This window comes from Rattus norvegicus, chromosome 3, assembly GCF_036323735.1.
Source record: "Rattus norvegicus strain BN/NHsdMcwi chromosome 3, GRCr8, whole genome shotgun sequence".
NCBI lineage: Eukaryota > Metazoa > Chordata > Mammalia > Rodentia > Muridae > Rattus > Rattus norvegicus.
The window spans coordinates 166035867-166056625 of NC_086021.1; the positions used below are offsets into that span (position 1 = coordinate 166035867).

Consider the following 20759-nt stretch of genomic DNA (forward strand, 5'->3'; position numbering starts at 1 on the left):
GCTGTCTTTAGACACACCAGAAGAGGGCATCGGATCCCATTACAGATGGTTGTGAGCCACCATGTGGTTGCTGGGAATTGAACTCTTAACTGCTGAGCCATCTCTTTAGCCCCCGCATGTGGCTTTTTAAAGGAAGTTTTCTGAGACTGAACTCAGGTTATCAGGCTTATGGAGTGAGCCTTTACCTACGGAAACATCTCACTGGTTCCTTGCTAGAGTATTACTGTGTGTGCCTTGCATCCGTGTATGTATACCACAGCATACATGTGAGGGTCAAAGGGCAGATTTATGGAGTTGGTCTTTCCCAGTACCTTATGCAAGCTCTAGGGGTTGAACTCAGGTCATAAGGCTTACATTGTAAGCTGCTTTATCCACTGGTCCATTCTACTGGCCCTTGCTAGACTATTTTTAGGCCTTAATATTATGTTTAATTTCACTTAACGCTATATTTATACTTAGATATGAAAAAAAGAATACTTGCCTAGCATGAGCAAGACCCTGGACGCACATGTAAACAAGCAAGCACACACATGCGAGTGCATACACATGCGAGTACACAAGCACGCATGCATGCATGTGTGCACACGCATGCGCACGCACGCACGCGCGCACACACACACACACTCACACACAGAAAACAGATGGTTTACACTTGCTAACCTCCTGGCATCTGATGAAAGCAAGCTTGCACGCATACTATTTCTGATGTGCCTTACACTGAGTCCTCCTGTCACTCATCTCAATGATCTCCTTCCTGGTAAATTATGTCAAAAGCAATCAACTCCAACTGCTCCAACTAGGACCCAAACCATAGCTAATGTCAGAGCAAATTAAAAACAACTAAACTCAATCTTGACTGTCCCGTGTCACAGAGTATCACAAGTTCTAAAGACTTTTCAAATCTGAGTAAATGGCTGCCAAGCACACTGGGCTGGTTCTGTCATAAAGAACCAGCTGGACTCAAGGCACTCAGGCTGCTCTTCCTTGCACAGCCAGCCTCATCTGACCTGCCAAATAACCTCAGCTTTAAGGACAAGTGGATTCCTTAAGTGACACTTCTAGACTTATCCAGGAGGAAATAGTAACAGATTCAGGAGAAGCCTGTTTTTCTGTCCCAATCATTCTATGTCCTCACTCAGATATTAAGAACAACAAAAACCTATAATATTGCTTTGTTGCTTTAAAACATTCATTTCAAATTTCATATCCAATAGACACTCCATCACAGGGCAGCAATAATTGTGATAGAACTGGTTTGCCAATACAAATTTTATTTTAATTTCTCTATACAAGGATTGAATAGACTGGTTTTTGCTTTTGAGCTAATGCTATAAAGACTGTACCTAACAGGAAGTGCGTATTGGAAGCAATTCTTTCCTGATGGATATGCACGATGGCTGAACACTGGACACAGGGAGCACAGTTCGAACAGCTATCCTTTCCTGCCAGTACCCTTTAAGTCAGCTTCATGCTGTAGCTATGGCAGCAATCCCAGTCTGAGAGAGTCAGGCTGTGTGGGCTTGTAAGGTTTCCCAGATACCCGTGATTCCTTCCTTAGGTTTCTTTCAGACTGGTTAACAGATAAGCGGGTGGGTGGAGGAGGGCTGGCTCTTTCACTGATTTTCTAATTGGCAACAGTAGATTATGAAGAACAGTGCCATGTGGGAAAACACTGAGCCAGGAGAAAAATCTGCATTTCCAGACATAAAGCCAAGAAACATCTTCATTTTGTATTAGCAATAATTTGATCTTTGGTTTAGGAAACAATTTTGCTATTAAGATGTCTCTTCTGTCAACTGCCTGCCATCTGTTTTACCTGACAACCTTCCATTTACCACTTGTGACAAATGAGGTCTCTGATATCATCCAAGGAAAGGAGATCTCAATCACAAAGACACGGCTCAACTAAGTACCCTACAGTCGACAGACAGGTTCCTGAAGACACTCTTTGAATGTGAGAGCAAATCATTTTAAACACTCTTGATCTATGACTAAAAGAACACTAGTGAGTTCTCACCATTAGCTGTGATGAATGGACTTCTAGCTAGGGGCGGTGGCTCATGCCTATAAACCCAGAACTCAGGAGGCTGAAGCAGGAGCCACTGTCATGAGTTCAAGGTCAGCCTGGGCTACAGTCTCTGCTTGAACAAAACAAAATACAAACAACAGCAATACAAGCTCCACTTCTCTAAGACCATCAGCACAGGGAGGGACGCACTGTAGGGATCCTGTACAGAGCCTCTTTGGTGCTTGTACAGTCCTTACCTGACAGTCAAAGTCCTGGAAGTTTCGTGTGCCATTCTGTCAATAGAAGGCAGAAAACACAGTCAGTTTCCCCAAATGCGCAGTAAACTTAGTTCATAGTGAAAGTAGTGCACGAGTAGCCTCCTGGTTGTCACAAACTAAAATGATCCTCAGTGAAAGGTTTGGAGAGGGAATGGGTGTTTGATACGCTACTGCAGGCTATATTTTCAGAGGTGAGGTTAATGTGAAGATAGTCTCGTTACCCAGCAAATCCTGTTGTGTCATGCCTTCTGGGGAAGAAAGCAGTAACGTGTAGGCAGACAGGGAAACATGAACCTGAGGGTGCTCTAAAGCTCACCCTCAACACATGGGAGCAGCACCTGGAAAGGAGGAAACCTGGAAGAAATTGGAGGCCACCCTGAGACGGATGGAGGACAGAAAATGTTTCCAGATTTAGAAATTAAGGAAACAGTAAGAAGACAAAGCCAGGAAATGAAAACCTCAAATCTAACTTTTGTTGGATTTCTTAAGAAAAGCAGTGCTGGGGAGATGGCTCGCCAGTTAAGAGTGAGCACTGTGCCGGGCATAACTTTAGTCCCAGCACTCGAGGCAGAGGCAGGTGGATCTCTGAATTCGGGCCAGCCTGGTCTATAGAACAAGTTCCAGGACAGCCTGCAGAGGACATGAGTTCAGCTCTGGCACTCATGTGGAGCAGCTCACAACCATGTGTAACTCCTGTTCCAGGGAACCCAAAACCTCTGGCTCCTGCAGATAGGAGAGCTACAGGGAGATGCGGTGGAACCACCACCCCTGCATCTTTCAAGTCCTTGATGGCGGCAGGGATTTCTGCGATTCCTCCAGGAATGCGATGCCGTTTCTGATTCACTATTTTCTTTGGCAGACGCAACTCTAAAGGCTTCCATTTAGCCTTTCCAATCATAATACCCTCGCTCCACAGGTCAGGGAACCAATGTGAGAATTCTGCCAACTTCTAAGTATGTCTATTTCTTTATACATTCTGGAACTGGGGAAATGGCCACAGGATGTGTTTGGGGACCTACTGTGAATCGGACATTAGTCAAAACTCCATTAATCACCTTTCCTCCATAAGCCCCTACTTTAATTGGAGGGCCACAGTGTATCTTAGGGTCTCCTGGGATCAGCGTCAATTCAGAACCAGTATCCTACAGACCCCGGAAAGTCTGACTGTTTCCTTTCCCCCAGTGTACAGTTACCCTTGTAAAAGCCTGTAGGTCCCTCTGGGGAAGAACTGGAGAAAGGCTAACAGCATAACTTTTAGGTGTCTTATCAAGATCCTTCCTCAGGGGAACCTGGCTACCCCTCATTCAAGGGGTTCTGGGTCTGCAAACTGGCTCAAGTCTGGAAACTGATTCACTGGCTGAGACACCCCCACACATGTGGACACATCCACACACACACGTACATTAATAAAAATCACAAATCCTTTTTTAAAAAAAGGAAAAGGAAAAGCAATGCTGTGGGCTAAAGAGATGCTTGAGCAGTTTCTGTGCTACCTTGCAGAGGACCCAGGTTATGTGGTTCCAACCACCTGTTCGTCCAGTCCTCCAAGGGATCTGATGCCTTCTTCTTCTTCTTCTTCTTTTTTCTCCGGAGCTGGGGACCGAACCCAGGGCCCTGCGCTTTCTAGGTAAGCACTCTAGCACTGAGCTAAATCCTCAACCCCAATCTGATGCCTCCTTCTGGCCTCTGTGGGCTTTGCACACATACAGACAGGCTCACACAGATAGACATAAATAAAAATCAATGACTTTTTTTTCCCCTAAAAACCAATGTTTCTGAAGGAAACGAAAACTGAATGGAGTTCTTAATTATATTAATTATATCCTACAAAATAGTCAGTAAGAAAAAGGAGGGAAAGTCACCGCATCATTTAAGAAGTACACCATATCTAAAAGCTCCAAACGACATTTACCAGGCTTCTAAATGGGGATTTTATGGTGGTGATTCTCGAGGGAATCAGTGGGGTGATGCAGAGGCATCCCTGCAGTGTTTAAGGTGCCAGAGCCGAAGGAGTACAGTGTAAGAATACAGAAAGGGGGACAGGTACTATATTAGAAATAAAAAAAGAGAGAGAGAAAAACCCTTCTGACTTGATTTTTTTTTTCTTTTTTTTTCCGGAGCTGGGGACCAAACCCAGGGCCTTGCACTTGCTAGGCAAGCGCTCTACCACTGAGCTAAATCCCCAACCCTTGATTTTTTTTTTAATGAAGTATAAGCCACTCCCTGAAAAACTCTTATAGTTGCTAATAAGCCCCTTCTCAACACTGTCCCTCTAGATATGGTTGTTCACGCTGGTCTTAGAAATAGTTCTTCCGTGCACTAGAGGTCTATATCTGCAGTAGAGCACTGGCCTTAACATGTTCAAGGCCCTGGGTTAGACTCCCAACATTAAGAAAAGAAAAAAAAAATGCCATTCTTCCTGATCCACCACTTACCCAGCTGTCAAGACAAAACAGAGGTTGAGGCAGAGCCCTATGAATACATACACCAAAAGAAACAAACTGTCCTGTTCAGGAGAGGAGCTAGGAAAAGCAACTGGAATGATCTGGAGCAATATAGTAACCATTAGTTACATGAACAATCCAAGCTGTGCTTGCCTGTAATTGCTTTTACATTGCTTTTATTTTGTTTGGTGAGATGGGTTCTCACTATGTAGCCTTGAAGTCATAATCCTCTTAGCTCCTGAGTGCTGAGATTAAAGGTGTATGCAGTACACCTTGATATTAGGTTTAAAATTATTACAGAAACTTGTATATGACATTGATGACCTTCAGAAGGAATAAAGTCTAGATAAGCAGCCTTGGGTTTTCTATGAAGTACCCAGTAAAGTCACAACAGGTCGACCGCTGGGAAACTGCAGATGCTAACAATGACAAAAGGACAGGGAAGGCTGGTCTGAGCACCATTCTTGACTCAAAGCTGAATACAGAATTTTAAAGTCTTAAACAGTTACAGCACATGAAGACAGCTATGACAGCCACACAGATTTAGGATAGCGCAATCTAGGGAATGCACTATAACCAAAAAGTATCAGAGTGTTGAAAGCCTCCTATCAGTCAGTCCTAAGGAAGATAGGTAAGAACGTCTTTGGAGAGGCCATTGTACTTAATTTCCAGTAAGACTATGAAAGATCAAAGGAGAGGTGCTTGCATAGACTAAATGGATGGTTTCAGTATGATATAAACCAGCAGGGAAGTTCCTAGTCCTAGCCCTTAGCGGAGGTAGGATTGCTGAGAGTTCAAGGCCAGTCTGGGTGGTGTATGAGTCCTAGCCCAGCCTGGCTAGATTATGAAGCCTTGTCTCAAAAAACAAAACAAGGATCAAAGGAAAATGCTAAACGTTAACTACCATCTGTCTGTATAGAGATTATGAGAGATCAGGATTCCCTTAATGCTTTTCTACAAGAAGGATGTGTTTCCCTTTTAAAATTGACCAAACAAAATGGATTTATACAAAAAAGCACAGACTTAAGATAGGCCATATCAGTGTTCCTGGAGGTTCCTTTAGGGACTATTTGGAAAGACTATTTATTTAGGAACTATTTGAAAGCCACTCTAGCCTGACTGGGCTCTTCAGGAGCAGCTGTCCCTGGTGCACATATTCAGCTTCCTTGTGATCATGTGATAGCACACACAAGGCTTTGTGTGAGGTATGAGCCTCTGAGAAGAGCACAAGAGAAATGCCAAAAGAAGAAATAGGCAATTCTTTCCAGAAATGCCAGCTATCTTGTTTGTTGAGGTGTTATGGGAAAAGGGTATTAATAATCACTTTTTCTTCTATTTAATGTGTGTGTGTGTGTGTGTGTGTGTGTGTGTGTGTGTGTGTATGTGTGTGTGTGAGAGAGAGAGAGAGAGGTTTGTGTGGCTCAATATAAAAATGTTTACATAGCATATTCAAAGCCCTGTGTTCTAACTTCAGCACCATAAATAAAATTAAACAAGCAAAGAAAAAGATAACTTCAAAACAAGTAATTCCCTTGAGGGAGTAAGAAAAAGTAACTAAGAACTAGTCAAAGAAGGACAAGAAGTATGAATTACAAATAAATAAAAAATTGGAAGGGGAAAACAATACTTACTAGATTGTATTCTCACAATACAATCAAGAAATGTAAAAGGTGGGTACATAGAACCGGCTCAGCATTTCTGCAACTAAGGACCTGAGTTTGGATCTCAGCATCCACATGGTGGCTCACTGCCATCTATAACTCCAGTTCCAGGAAACCAAGGACGTGTAGGAACCAAAGACGTGCGTGTGTATGCACACACACACACACACACACACACACACACACACACACACACAGAGGCAAAACAAGTGTGTTTCTGAGATGCAGAAGGCAATGGCAGATGTGAAGAAAGATGAGATAATAAGACCTTAAAAGTAACACCCAGAGAGGACCTGGGGAGTCTGCCACTTACGTGAGTTTGCAGCTGAGAGGGTGGTCTACGTCTGACTCATCATCTATTTTTGGTCCTGACACTCAACAAGTTTAAAACTGTCATCTTGAAGAGGTTCTGAATGTCTTAAAAGACACAGGATTTGAGGCAGACATGAAGACCAAAGAGGGAAGCAGCTAAAGAGGAGACAGCAAGTGGTTATAGCAATACAAGTTTTAAGAACAAATTGCTCTCAAAAACAAGACACAGTCTTTGCTGTGCTGAATGTGGCGGCACGCCTGCAGTCTGACCTTCTGAGTCCCCGAGGCAGGACAACTACAAGTCCCAGTCTCCAGGCCGGCCTACTCAACTCAGCGAGATTCTTTCCCAAAGGGGAGGGAGCACGGCTGGAGCTGTAGCTCCTCCATACCAAGCTTGGGTAGCCAAAAACCCTAGGTTCCATTCTTAGCACTGGGGCAAAGAACAAAACAATAAGGAACCTTCCAGAGAAAAGAAGAACATGGTATCTCTCTTGAAAAAAGAATTCCTGGGCTGGAGAGATGGCTGAGTGGTTAAGAGCACTCACTTCCAGAGGTTCTAAGTTCAATTCTCAGAAACCACATGGTGGCTCACAACTATCTGTAACTCCTATTCCAGGGGATCTGACTCCCTCACATATGTAGGCAAAACACCAATGTACATAAAATAAAAATAGATAAATGTTTTAAATTCCTTGGGCTCTCGGATAGGTTGTGACTGTGGTCTGGGCTCTCCTTACCATCTCCTGTTTCTTGAGAGTGGTTGACAGCCACTCAGTCTGTTGTGGTGGCATTAATGCTTGCTTGAACACACTCCCCGCCCAGTGTCACTTAGGTAATTTCTGACAACAGGTGTAACAGTTGCTCTTGGAACACTAAGAGCACCCACCCTCTAGTTCATAACAGAATAGCACCCCAGAATAGTCTCCCATGAAAGTCTTAACACATGTGAGTCTAACTGCAGACACTAGGGGGAAGTGCTAGAGAATGAACGCAGGGCCTCGCACTCAGGAGATGAAGGATCTACCGGCAAGCTATGCCCCACGCTCTTCTTTTAGCCATAGTTGTTTGTTTGTTTGTTTTTTCCTTCAAAGCACACTCCATCTCCTCATTCCGAGAAACTCAAACTACGTAGTGATCAAGTTCTCACTGGCCACGGCCAAGAGTTAGAGTAGAAGGGGCATTCCTAAACCCTCCTCCAGTTTACTTTACTCTGTCTCATTTCCCTGAGGCAGGATCCATGCCCTCATTTTTCTTGGAATTTTTTTTAATAATCTCATATTCCAAGAAAGTAACACTATCCACATGGAGTGTGGATCACACAAAGTAAACATTTCGGGCTCACCTGGGAATGCTAGGGGCTCAGGAACTAACTGCCCTATGACGCTCACTGCACCTTCTTTTTCAGCCCCTTCCTGACATTCTAGCTAGCCAGCCTTTAACCAGACCCTCTGGAAACCTTTATTAAAATTTGAAAATGGGGGTTGGGAATTTAGCTCAGTGGTAGAGCGCTTGCCTAACAAGCGCAAGGCCCTGGGTTTGGTCCCCAGCTCCGAAAAAAAAAAAGAAAAAAGAAAAAAGAGAAAAAAAAATTGAAAATGTTACTATTGCACGTATGCATATGATTGGAAGAGGAGGGATGTGTGGAGCACTGCACGCCTGTGGAGGTCAGAGAGCAGAGTGCAGTTGGTTCTCTTCTTCCATCACCGAAGTTTGGGATCAGCCTCAATCATCAGGCTTGTACAACATGTGCTGTTAAGGGCTGAGCCATCTCATGTCCTTCCACCCCTGTGTCCCATCCTGTGCACACCTTTTCAAAAAGTAACCCTGGTACATAAACTTCTGTGTCTCTTCTCCTGGAGCTTACAAATACAATGCTCCCAGGGGCTGGAGAGATGGCTCAGTGGTTAACAGTGTTTGCTGCTGCTTTTCCAGAAGTCCCAGGTCCAATTCCTAACACCCACATGACATTTCACAAGCATCTCTAACTACGGTTCAAGGAGGATCCAATGCTGTCTTCTAGTCTCTGTGGATATGAGACATACACGTGGTGCATAGACATTCATGCAAACAAAACAACCTTATTAATTAAAAAATATTTTTAAGTTGACCCCAGAGTTCTTCCTCTTACAATTCTTTTTTTTTTTTTTTATTATTAACTTGAGTATTTCTTATATACATTTCGAGTGTTATTCCCTTTCCCAGTTTCCGGGCAAACATCCCCCTCCCCCCTCCCCTTTCTTATTGGTGTTCCCCTCCCCACCCTCCCCCCATTGTCCCCCTCCCCCCAACAGTCTAGTTCACTGGGGGTTCAGTCTTAGCAGGACCCAGGGCTTCCCCTTCCACTGGTGCTCTTACTAGGATATTTATTGCTACCTATGAGGTCCTCTTACAATTCTTATACACACCCCTTTCCCTGTGCTTATATGCCTAGTCTTTAGTAAACAAACAAACAAACAAACAAACAAACCTTAAACCACAGTATGGGCTATTTCACAATTTATTATAATAATCAAAACAAAGCAAATGGCTTGCTTCTATTCATCCCCTTGGGTATCTATTCCCCTTTCTGATACATCTTCAACTCTTCGGAAGACAGCTGTGGCTTCCTATGTGTTTTTTCATACCTGGCTTTTGGCTTTCACTAAGCTCTGTGGTATCAAAAGCCAAAGCAGGCAGACAGGGAGAGAGAAGCGTGGTGGGCTCTCCTGCTCGGTTGAGATCTGCTGGGTGAGGTGGCTGGACAGCTAACAAGCAGATGGTGAGGAGAGCACTAGATCCCTAAATCAAGGTCAAAGTTAAAGGTTAAACGTGTGGGCTGGACAGGTAGCTCAGAAGTTTAAGAACAGTGGCTGCTCCTCCAGAGGACCAGGGTTCAATTCCCAGCACCCACAGGGAAGTTCACAACTTTCAGTAACTCCAGTTCCTGAGGATGTGACAGCTTCACACAGACATGCATGCAGACAAACACTGATGCACACAGGTAATTTGTTTAAAGTTAAAGGTGCTAGTCTGGGTTCTAACACTTTAATAGACCACAGTGGCTTTGGACCAGGTCTGAGCCTCATCTGTAAAACAGTTGAGCATTTGACAAGAGGCTAGAAGAATAATATAATATTTGCTTTGTTTTTTTTGTTGTATTTTGTTTTTTGATGAGATGGGATCTCTCTACATAGCCCTGGCTATCCTGGAACTAGCTCTGTAGACCAGGCTGGCCTTGAACTCACAGAGATCCACCTGCCTCTGCCTCCTGTGATTTGGGATTAAAAGTGGAGAATAATATAATATTTCTAAAAATACTCTGAAAATGGCTAAAAACTTTTTTTGAGACAGTCTTATTATGTAGCCCTGGCTAGCCTGGAACTCATTAAGCAGCCCAGACTAGCCTCAGACTCTTGACGACCTTCTTGCCTCTGCCCTCGAAGCGCTAGGATTTCAGGGGTAGGGCTGGGTTTTCTTTTTCTTTTGAAACAGGGTCTTGCTATGTAATCTAGGACTTGGTCCCTCTTATTTCCACTTTCTAAATATCATTATTATAGTTCTGTACTATCACACTTATAATGCTATTTGAGGGGAAAAAACACACTCATATCTATACATTCTGCATTGGTGGTTACTTTTTTTCATTACTGGAGCCAAAATAAACATGGCAAATTCACCCACTTCTTGACAATTCTGAACTATAGACAAAATTACAGTCATACTAAAATAAAATGGGAAGACGACCAACAAGTTCTAAGACAAGTTAACATGCGCTTCTCTTAAAATATATGGAAAATGCTTCCTTATGGTCACCCCAGGACACGTTTCCTTGTAACAGGGTCTGTCTACATTCCCTTTAGCTCCCTGAAGCCTGAAAGGGTCTAGCAATGTCTTAAGCTAAGAGTGAAAGATGGGGTAAGATAATATACATTTCTAGGCTGCTCTTTAAAGAGACAAGAAAGGTCACACTGGCAAAGTCTACATGGTCACAAAGGTGGGCAGAACACTTCAGAATAGGAAAGACGTGGGCTTCACACCCGGCTCTAGCACTCACTGACTAGGCCAGCCAGCCTATCAATCAGACACTGTTTTCTGTTCAGTGAAGGTCACAGTTCTTTAAAGAGAAACCTGAGCATTAAGAGAGAATGCATGTAAAGCATCTGGCACACAAAAGTACCTAGTGAATGAATAACAACAGGATAGCCTATACCCCACAAAGAAGAAAGGGGGAGGGAGGGGAGGGGGAAAGGGGAGGGAGGAGAAAGGGGAGGAAGGGGGAAGGAGGGGGAGGAGCAGGGGAGGAGGGGGAAGGAACAGGAGGGAGGGGGAGGAGGCCAAAACAACAACAAAGCTTCTTAAGGCATCTACTCATTCAAATCCAGAGGCTTTTCTCTTAATACCAGTGAGCGTCATTCATGGACTTTGCACCTCAGATAACATTTAGCAATATCTAGAGACCTTTTTAGTTGTCACCAGTGGGCGGTGGGAGGAGGGAGAACAGTGTCCTAAACGATATCCAGTCTAAAATATCAGTGCCAATATGAAGAAAGCCCGCATTACCCGGAACTCAATCTTGTGAGCCACTTCCTTTCTTAGCTTTAGTTCACTCAGCAATATGGAAATGTCCTCATCTGTGCTCTCTACCTCACCATGGAGACGGAGAGGCATCTTCCTCATCATCTTCTTTTACAACATGTACAAAAGCACTGAGCAGAGCTGGCAGTTTTCAAACACCAGGGAATCCCTGCAGTCGGAAAGGTGGAGGGCTAAGGAGTCAGAATTCCTTGGGAACACCATTGTTCAAAGGGACTCTTGTCCACTCGGTCAGAACTCGGGGCTTTCATGAACAGTAGCTGGGACAGGAGCAGTCTCAGGGAGAAAGAAGTGAGTGGAATGTGGAAAGTGGACGGGAGGGAACAGAACAGCACATCGAAGAGAAACTGACAGTGAGGCTTTGCTTGGTGTCAGTCTGTTTGGGCCACAATGAAATACCATGGAGGGAAGGAAGACTTACAACAACAGAAAGTTAATTCCTCACAGTTAGTTTAAGACAGAAGTTTCAGTTTCTGATGAGGACTCCCTTCCTTCTTTACAAATGACTGTCTTCTCACTGTGTCCTCATATGGTAACAAGGAGAGACCACACGTCGTCAGATTAGGCTGTATCTTTCTGATCTCACTGAACTTTAATCACTTCTAGAAAGGTCTGTCTTAGTTTTGTACTGTTGCTATAATAAAAAAAAAAAAAAAACTTGACAAAAGCAACTTGGGAGAGGAAGGTTTTATTTTAGCTCACCAACCAGGTTATAATCCACAGCAGCTGGGCAGTCAAGGTGGCAGGAACTGGAAGCAGCCAGTCACAGCCACAGTCCAGAGCAGACAGAGAGTGAGTACACACATGCCGGCCAGTGCTCAGCTCACTTCCTCCCTTTTTATACAGTACAGGACCCAACCCCAGAGAATGGTGTTGCCTACTGCTAGGCTGCCTTCCCACATCACTTAGTAATACTCAGGACAACCCCTCAGCCATGCCCATGGACCATCCTAATCCAGATAACCAATCCCAAAAGACAGCCTTCCAGGTGACAATTAAAACTGACCATCACAGGCTTTCTGCCTACAGTCACATGTGGTGGGGGCTGAAGTCTCAGTGTGTAAATTGGGGGCTAGAATTCACTCTAACATTCAAGCGAATATTAAAGCAATGCCCTTATTTGTAAGTAGCTTAGTGGCCAAGCACTTGACAACCATGATTCCTTGGTTTAATCCTCAGTACAAACAAAACAACGACACCATATCCCAGACCAGTGCAGTAAGGTATCACTAGGGATGACTTGGCATTAGTGATTCTTACATCTCCACAGGGAGTTCCAACCAGCAGCCAAACCTGAGATGTGCTGACCGCACCTTCCGACTGGTCTGGAGTGGGATCTGGGTCTGCATTTTTGAACTCTCCCTTATCTGATTCTGACGATTAACAAGACCGAGGACAGGTAACTTCCTCGCTGAAGCTAAACAGTCTGCTTTGAACTGCCCCGAGAATATTCATTTCTGTGGCCGGACCTGAGCTTTATGGCCACAGATTTTAGTGCCTTCCTTTTCTTCATCCTTTGAGGTAGAGTCCTTCATATACACAGAAAAATGGTATTCAATGGATAGAGATTTCTGGAAACCTTGTGGGGGCAGTCAGCAGAAGTCAAGAAGGTGTTTAACAAGTACAGACTGCTAACCAAGAGGACATAAAGGCTAGTGAAAGTCAAAGGAAGGGGCGACAGAAGAAAAGGTCACACGGATGAGTCTGGGGCTGTCAGGACGCAATATGACTCAGTAAAAATATAAATCAGCAGAGTAAGATGTTGTAAAGGGCCTTGCTTCAGACAAAGAAAGAAATTAGCATTAACATCTTGTGGTGCTCTCACCCCTTCTCACCCACCATTCTATCCACGTGCTCTCCATTCTTTTCTCTAAGGGTGCTGTAGACTTGCACCAGCTATAAAGTGTTGGGCAATAAGCCAAAAGAACAGAGTAGGAAAGAGTGTCTGGTGTGTACACCTAACAGGAAGGGGTGAGAAAGATCCGCTGAGTTCTAGTGGCTTTCAAGTATGCCACTCATCAGGCAATTCTCTAACACCAAGATAAATAATGAGGGATATTCTGCTGGGTGTGGTAGTGCACACCTTTAATCCCAGCTCGAAGGAGGCAGAGACAGGTGGATTTCTTGAGTTTGAGGCCAGTCTACAAAGTGAGTTCCAGCAAGGGCTATACAGAAAAACCCTGTCTCATAAAAAATTAACACCCTTACCACCCAAAAATAAGGTGAACCACTGACATCTGTCTCTGATAAACATGGTCACATTGTAGACTCGGCGAACTTTTGAGAGAGCACTGGAGTCTGTATATATATCAGTAGCCATGCGTGTTAAGATCTCCTTATAGAAACTAAAAGTCAAATATTTGGATCCTAAATCAAATACCACCTTCACACTTTCTATTTAAGTTGGTTGTATATTTTTCCCCTTCTATAAAATAGAAAAACTTCAAAATATGACTGAATTTCCCTATGGAAAAGAAAGGGCAGGGGAGACATCAAAGAGTAGGTTAGAAAATAAGTTTTTAAAAGTATTTAAAAGTATCAATAAAAGTCAAGCTAAGTATTTTACTTAGTATTCTCATATATAAAAATTAACAGCAAAAGAAAACCGTCCATACATGTTTTAGCTAAAACAAACCGGTCTTTACCTTATCATTCAGGAGTGGTTTGATCTCTGTGAGCTGAACATCCTGAAGTTCATCCATGAGGTCGGCTCAGAGTAGTCAGGTCTCAAAAGTAAACCGGTTCTCTGAAACAGAAGAGAAGGAAGACATGCTTGAGCTGGTGTAGGAGGCACAGCATCATTCATTCAGATGCTGGACTTTGCTCTGCGTACACCATGAACTGCACAGCAGGGTACAGCAGACACACGGTGCAGGCAGACAGACTCTCAGACGGCCTGTTACTGTTCCCCTCTGGTATTCATACCTTTTCATAGCTTTGCACCCAACACTTGTGGGTTAGGATCTGTGTCTTGCTTTTGACTAACAGAATGAGGGAAATAGATACAACGTACATGAGTACGTTCATGTGGTTACATTACAAAATACTTAAGCATCTGTCTTGCTGAAAGACATTCTGCCCCACCAGTTGTATTGAGCTGGCTGGCATGCTGTAAGAGAGCCATGTGGCAGGGAACAAAGGGCAGCATCCCTTAAGACAGCAAAGGGACGGGAAAGACAGAAAGAAACTGAGACCCTCGGTACAAAAATCTCTATAAGAAACAGAACACTGCCAACAGCTACATGACACTGGAAACAGTTTCCTCTCAGTGGAGACTCACCTGAGAGGTAACCGTGACACCTTGTTTGAAGCCTTAGCAAGGACCCATGACACCTTGAGATAATAAAGGTGTGTTGTTTTAGGTTACTACATCTGTAGTGATATTTTAAACAAAGAAACAACAAATACAATAGCCATTGTAGTCTGCAGTGTATATCTTGGTTCCTTTTTTTTTTTTTTCTTTTTTTTTTTTTTTGGTTCTTTTTTTTCGGAGCTGGGGACCGAACCCAGGGCCTTGCGCTTCCTAGGCAAGCGCTCTACCACTGAGCTAAATCCCCAACCCCTATATCTTGGTTCCTAAAGATGGGCAAGAGAACACTATTCTCAGAACTATGCTTCTGGAAGCAACAATGTGGAGAGAGGGTTAAGGAAGGTAACCACTGAAAGTCAATGATATAAAACAGGACCCTAGAGTAGCAATGGTAAGGGCAGTGAAAATGGACCAACAGCTCTACTGAGGAATCTCAGTGTGGGAAGGAGAAAGGTGGCTGACCTGAGATGGTCTCTAGGAGTCCCATTATCCTTGATACTTTTTTTTTTCCAGAGCTGAGGACTGAACCCAGGGCCTTGCGCTTGCTAGGCAAGCGCTCCACCACTGAGCTAAATCCCCAACTCCTATCCTTGATACTTGATGTTCACACTCACATATGATCACCCACCTGAACAAATCAGGAATGACTTACATTACTAATAAAACTGTAGAGAAGTGATAAAATGTGACATTTTAGAGTTCCATTACATGGGCATTTTAGTTTCTGTGATGTTGAATTTTATCACCAAGTGAGAAAACTATATTGTGAGGGCACACACAGACCCCTGGAGGTCCATGTGGAGGGGTCAACACACCAGCACTAACCTGTTAGCCATGTGAGTGATCTTGCAAATGAATCCTAAAGCCTCAGTCAGAGCTCAGATGTCTAAGCCATAGAAACACCTGACTGCAGCCACAGGAGACACTGCCCAAACTGTTCTGCCAAGGCATTCTGTGTTTCTAACCCACAGAAAGCATAAAGATAACAAATAATTTTGTTTTGAAGGGATGTGTTCTACGGCAACAGGTAGCCAGTAAAGCGGGACCACATTGGGGCATTCAAAGAAAAGAAGGGGTCTGGGGGAGACGGGAGATGAGGTAACTAACCAGAGAGCCTTCCTTCCTCCCACCATACAGTCTTGCATAGACGGCAAGCACTGGATAGTGTAGGCGCATGATTCTCACCCTGTGGAGAAAGCGCCACACTTTCGTCCTTCTTTCTTGTCAGATCAGATCAGGGAAAATCCTAATGTGTTTCAATGATTTTGAATTGTGGTCTCTAAAATGATAAATAAAAAGAGACGAGAGTTCCAAGTGGGAACAATTGCTTCTAACCTGTGAGAATTAAAAAAACATTCAAAAGAGACTGGCATGCTACAGATGCTTGACAGATGATGGAATTATATCCTGATTAAGCCCACTGTGAACAGAAATAGTGCTCAAAATGACTGACTACATCTATCCTACTAAAGATCATGGCTTACAGTGCGGCACAGTGCGGCACACTGCAGTGTATCTGCTGCTTACACGGCTGTCTGGTGATATGGCTGCTGCCTCTCTCTAGCATGACGAGAGACACTATGCTACATATCACTTGCCCAAGGAACAGAAACTCAAAGCTCAGGAGGATAGCTAATTTTCTAGCATGTGTGTGGCCTTGGGTTCAATCTCCATCTCTGAAAAAAAAAAGCCTGAGATTTATTTATTCATTTTGTGTTTATTAATCATACAATAAACTATGGCTGCATTCCACTTGGACTTCATCTGATCATTCAGACTGTGTGAAAATAATAGAATGATGAAAAGATACTTTACTTATAGTTCTTCTGTCTAAGGGTAACCGTTTACCACCATTACTTGCCTAACTCTGCAAGGCAAAGGCAGGAGGATCAAAAGTTTGATGCCATCCTGGGCTACAGAGGAAGGACCCATCTCAAAGCATGAATTTTAGTTGATTCCCATGATGTTCTTTTTCCCGTGTAAAATGATGGTAGCCTGGCATTGTTTTGTTCCATACCACCTACTTTGTTTACTAGTTCAAGTCACTCATAAGAAAGCAGCACGAACTTTATTGTGGGTGTGTGGGTGTGTGAGGCCTCGGGTCCACTACTGCTCCCCTGCAGTTTTTGTTTTTTAAGGCAGGGTTTCAAATAGCCCAGGCTAACCCCAAACCTGATATGTATCTGAGACTGTCCTTGGACTGCTGATTCAAAGTGGTGGGACTGCAGGCATGTGCTGCCATGCCCAACCATCTGTTTCTACAATAAAAGAAAATGAGGTGACTGTGCCCGTACACACTTAAGATGCAAACTAAAGAGACTGTCCCCTAGCTGGGCAGACTATGGAGGAAGTTAGAGCTACAGGATTGTTTAGAAATTGGCCAGAGGATAGGAGCATTTACCTTCCACACAAGAAGGGATTCAGTGAGTTCTTCTGTTTGTTTGTTTCTGCCACCTTGAGCCCTTACCAGTGAGCAATTTTACAATATCTACGAGAAAAGGAAGATCACATGGTGGAAAATCCATCTCCAGATCCCTCCGCTGCACAGACTGGCTCCCTCCTGGGGATGTGGCCTGCAGTTCCGGCATCTGCTGCCAGGTTCCATCCTGGCACACGGAGGTGCTGGGATTTTTAAAAGGCTGGTAAAGCTTTCGTAAGCTACAGTACATGACAAATGGCTGCCCTCTTTCCTAGTCTTGAGGAAAAGTATGAAGAGTGTATTTCTACAATCACCTTTGACTGAAGGGACAGGCAAGGGCAATGCAGGCACCAATTCATGCCAGGAATTCTCTCAACGAAGACATCTTCATTTACTCTCTAGACAAGAAACCTAGGCTTGGACCTGTTTTCTGAAATTCTATATGAAAGGAAATGACTTAATTTTTTCTGTCTTCACTATACCATAATATCCATACCAGGCCCCACCAGCTGGTTATGGGAACCTGGATCAGTTCCTTCCTCCCCACCCACCCAGTGGCACCCCATGAGACAAATTCGATGGACGCCTAAAGCAATCCTATGCATATCAACAATGACTCAGACCCCTTGGAAATGCAGGTTTGAGTCATCACTCCAGGATAAGAACTCATTCTTTCAGGAGCTAATTAAGGCAAGGAGAATATGAAATAAGTAAAGAAGAAGGGAATTAAATTCTAGCTATTTCTTGGCAGCCTGTTTTAAAAACAAGGGTTTTTAAATAAAACTTCTCACTTCTTAAAATAGTGTGCTTCAAACTTTAATGTACACTCTCCAGGGGCTATTATCAATTTTGAGGGATAACAGCCAAGCATAGATCATATCAGTAAGGATCATAGATCATCTGAGAGGAGAGGGTGAATTGAAGAAGTGATCACTGACAGCATCTTTAATAGAGAGAGAACAAAGACTCTAATATTTCATTCTGATATCTTCCAAAAAGAATATATTCAGTACTTTTATATAATAAACTATATGGATTTTTTTAAAAAAAGATTTATTTATATGAGTACACTGTTGCTGTCTTCAGACACATGAAAAGAGGGCATCAGATCCCATTACAGATGGTTGTGAGCTACCATGTGGTTGTTGGGATTTGAACTCAGGACCTCTGGAAGAGCAGTCAGTGCTCTTAACCACTGAGCCGTCTCTCCAGCCCCCTCCCTCCTTTTTTTTTTTTTTTTTTTTAAAAAAAAGAACTATATGGGGGTTGGGGATTTAGCTCAGTGGTAGAGCGCTTGCCTAGTAAGCACAAGGCCCTGAGTTCGGTCCCCAGCTCCGAAAAAAAGAAAAAAAAAAAAAAAGAACTATATGGATCTTAAAAAAGACTCAATAGGCCAGATCAAACAGAAGGAGAATATACCAAAAAGAAGAGTTTGGCCCAGCAGAGAATAAGAGTCTGTCAAGGAGAGACAAGGGGTGATGCTCGGTGCTAGAACAACGACCCAGCACACACAGGGCCTCAGCGCCTCTGAAAAATAAACCTCAGTTAAAATAAAATGATGGGAAATTAGAAGTTGATTTAAAAATGGCACAAGGTCAGGAAAGAAACAGGTTTTGTCAAAGTTTCTAGTTAAGGGAGATAAAAGAATGATGGCCCAAATACACAGAGACGAGGAACTGAAAAAGAGCTACAGACTCTACAGATTAGTGAAAATTCCAGTTTCAGTCAGGAGTCAGAGAGACCTGAGTTCAAGTAAGCGTGAGATTTGGAGAGATGAGTCCACGGTCATCACCAGACTACAGACCCTGGGCTCTTGAGAAGGACAAGTGAGTGATGGAAAGTAGAGCCATTAGGAGATAAAAAGAAAACATTCAGAGGCACAGGAGGAAAAGCAGAAACGCAGTGCCAAAGAAGTCGAGGGAGAGGAGTCTGCACTGTAGGGGAGATGATGTGGAATGATGAGAAGGGAGGGAGAGGCTGAGAGCTGAAAAGGTTTTATCTTCTGGCAGGGAGCACTAGTGGTGTCAAAGCCTAGGACGTTCCCAGGCCTTAGCGTGACCGGGTCTGTGTTCAAGTCCATGACCCATGTCATGTAAGACTTCTGTGACAGTCCCAACCTTTGCTCCCACCCCACCCCCTAAAATAGTGGCAGCCTAAACAGGAAGCCATCAAAGAGAACTCTTAAAAACTGTGATAGGATGCTCAAACGTCACTCTCCACAATAGATGGCTTCCAGTAGCGGTGTGGGAGGAGAAGGACTCAGCTCCATTTAAGGGGCAGGCCACTGAGAGTTTGACCTCATCCCAGTGTATATACAGGTATCACAAATTGGACACTTTTTTTTTTAATTGGGGGAAAGTTAGAATGGGGTGTGTGCTGTGTGTGTGTGTGTGTGTGTGTGTGTGTGTGTGTGTGTGTGTGTGTGTACAGAGAAGGACAGGAAAGTGAATATAATAGGGGTGTATGGTGTAAAATCCCCAAAGAAACAAAAAAAAAAAATTATGTTGGGAGGAAAAAAAACTATGAAGAGTAAGGCATGTTATAATCCGAGCACTAAAGAGACTGAGGGAAGAGGGTGCTCTGAGTTCAAGATCAGCTGAGACTACATAAATACGCTGTCTCAGAAACATCTGGGCCGGAGAGATGGCTCAGCGGTTAAGAGCACTGACTGCTCTTCCAGAGGTCCTGAGTTCAATTCCCAGCAACCACATGGTGGCTCACAGCCATCTGTAATGGAATTCAGTGCCATCTTCTGATGTGTCTGAAGACAGCAACAATGTACTCACACATATTAAAAAAACAAACAAACAAATAAAAAACCAAAAGCACCTAGGAAAAGTGAAGTTCAGTGACCTATGCTGAAAAGCCCTGGACTGTGTAGATCATCTTTTAGAAATTTGGAAAATGCTGTTTCTACAATGAAGTGCAACAGAAAATGTTACTAGGAGGTGGGGGTTGGGGGGAGACAGCAGTGTTTCTTTCATTTTTTTTAAATATTTATTTTCTTTACATATATGAGTGCACTGTAGCTGTCCTCAGACACACCAGAAGAGGATTCCATTACAGATGGTTGTGAGCCACCATGTGGTTGCTGGGAATTGAACTCAGGACCTCTGGAAGAACAGTCAGTGCTCTTAACCGCTGAGCCATCTCTCCAGCCCCGACAGCAGTGTTTCTTGATATACACAGAACACTAGAAGGGTCCTTAAAGAGCATCAAGACCTGGGATTTTTAAGTAGTTGGCAAACCTCTGAAGAGAAAAACAGAAACGCACAGAAGCTCTGCTGACGTGTTGGTAAGGCTGCTATGTCTCTGCAGAACACATCAGTCTAACATTGTAGGGACAATGAGTTCAGCTCAGTGGCTGTGTGTTAATCTAGTGTGTGTGACGCACTAGGTTCCATTTCTAATGTCACAAGAAATAAAAGTCCAGTAATGCAAAATGCAAGCCTTTGTCCACTCACAAAGTAGACGGCTAGAGATTCATGGACCCTTCCAGTCCCAGAAAGTCCGTAAGAACATCAGGAGCGTACTCTAAATGTAGGCAGGCCCACAAGGGCTGAGCGACACTGGGCTTTCCCTTTCTCTGAAGAGAAGAAGTTAGGCAGAGTAATCTTTTTGGGTCCTGGACAGGACTGATATTCTGAATTCTCTACAAATGTACTTCATATTTCCTGAGGCCAACCAGTTAGCAACCTAATACGGATCAAGAACTTGGCAACCGTCACTCACCAGATCAGCAGACATTTGATCTG

At 43.6% G+C, this 20759-nt stretch overlaps 1 protein-coding gene across 11 annotated transcripts in view; it reads right to left on the bottom strand.

Annotated features, from left to right (window-relative positions):
• Nucleotides 1-20759, bottom strand: part of Ndrg3 (NDRG family member 3) — a 63426-nt gene that overhangs the window by 28311 nt on the left and 14356 nt on the right. For 5 of the 11 annotated variants that reach the window (XR_010064592.1, XM_063283377.1, XM_039104617.2 and 2 more), the window contains exons 2-3: nucleotides 13921-14021; nucleotides 2266-2301 (exon numbers count right to left, since the gene is read on the bottom strand). Coding sequence is in view for 10 of the 11 variants with exons in the window: in XM_063283377.1 (XP_063139447.1) it covers nucleotides 2266-2301; nucleotides 13921-13977 (93 nt within the window). In the remaining variant the exon portion in view is untranslated. Of the gene's footprint in view, nucleotides 1-2265; nucleotides 2302-13920; nucleotides 14022-16986; nucleotides 17071-20759 lie in introns of those variants that run through there. The other 6 variants (XM_063283384.1, XM_039104620.2, XM_063283380.1 and 3 more) reach the window with 4 other exon arrangements.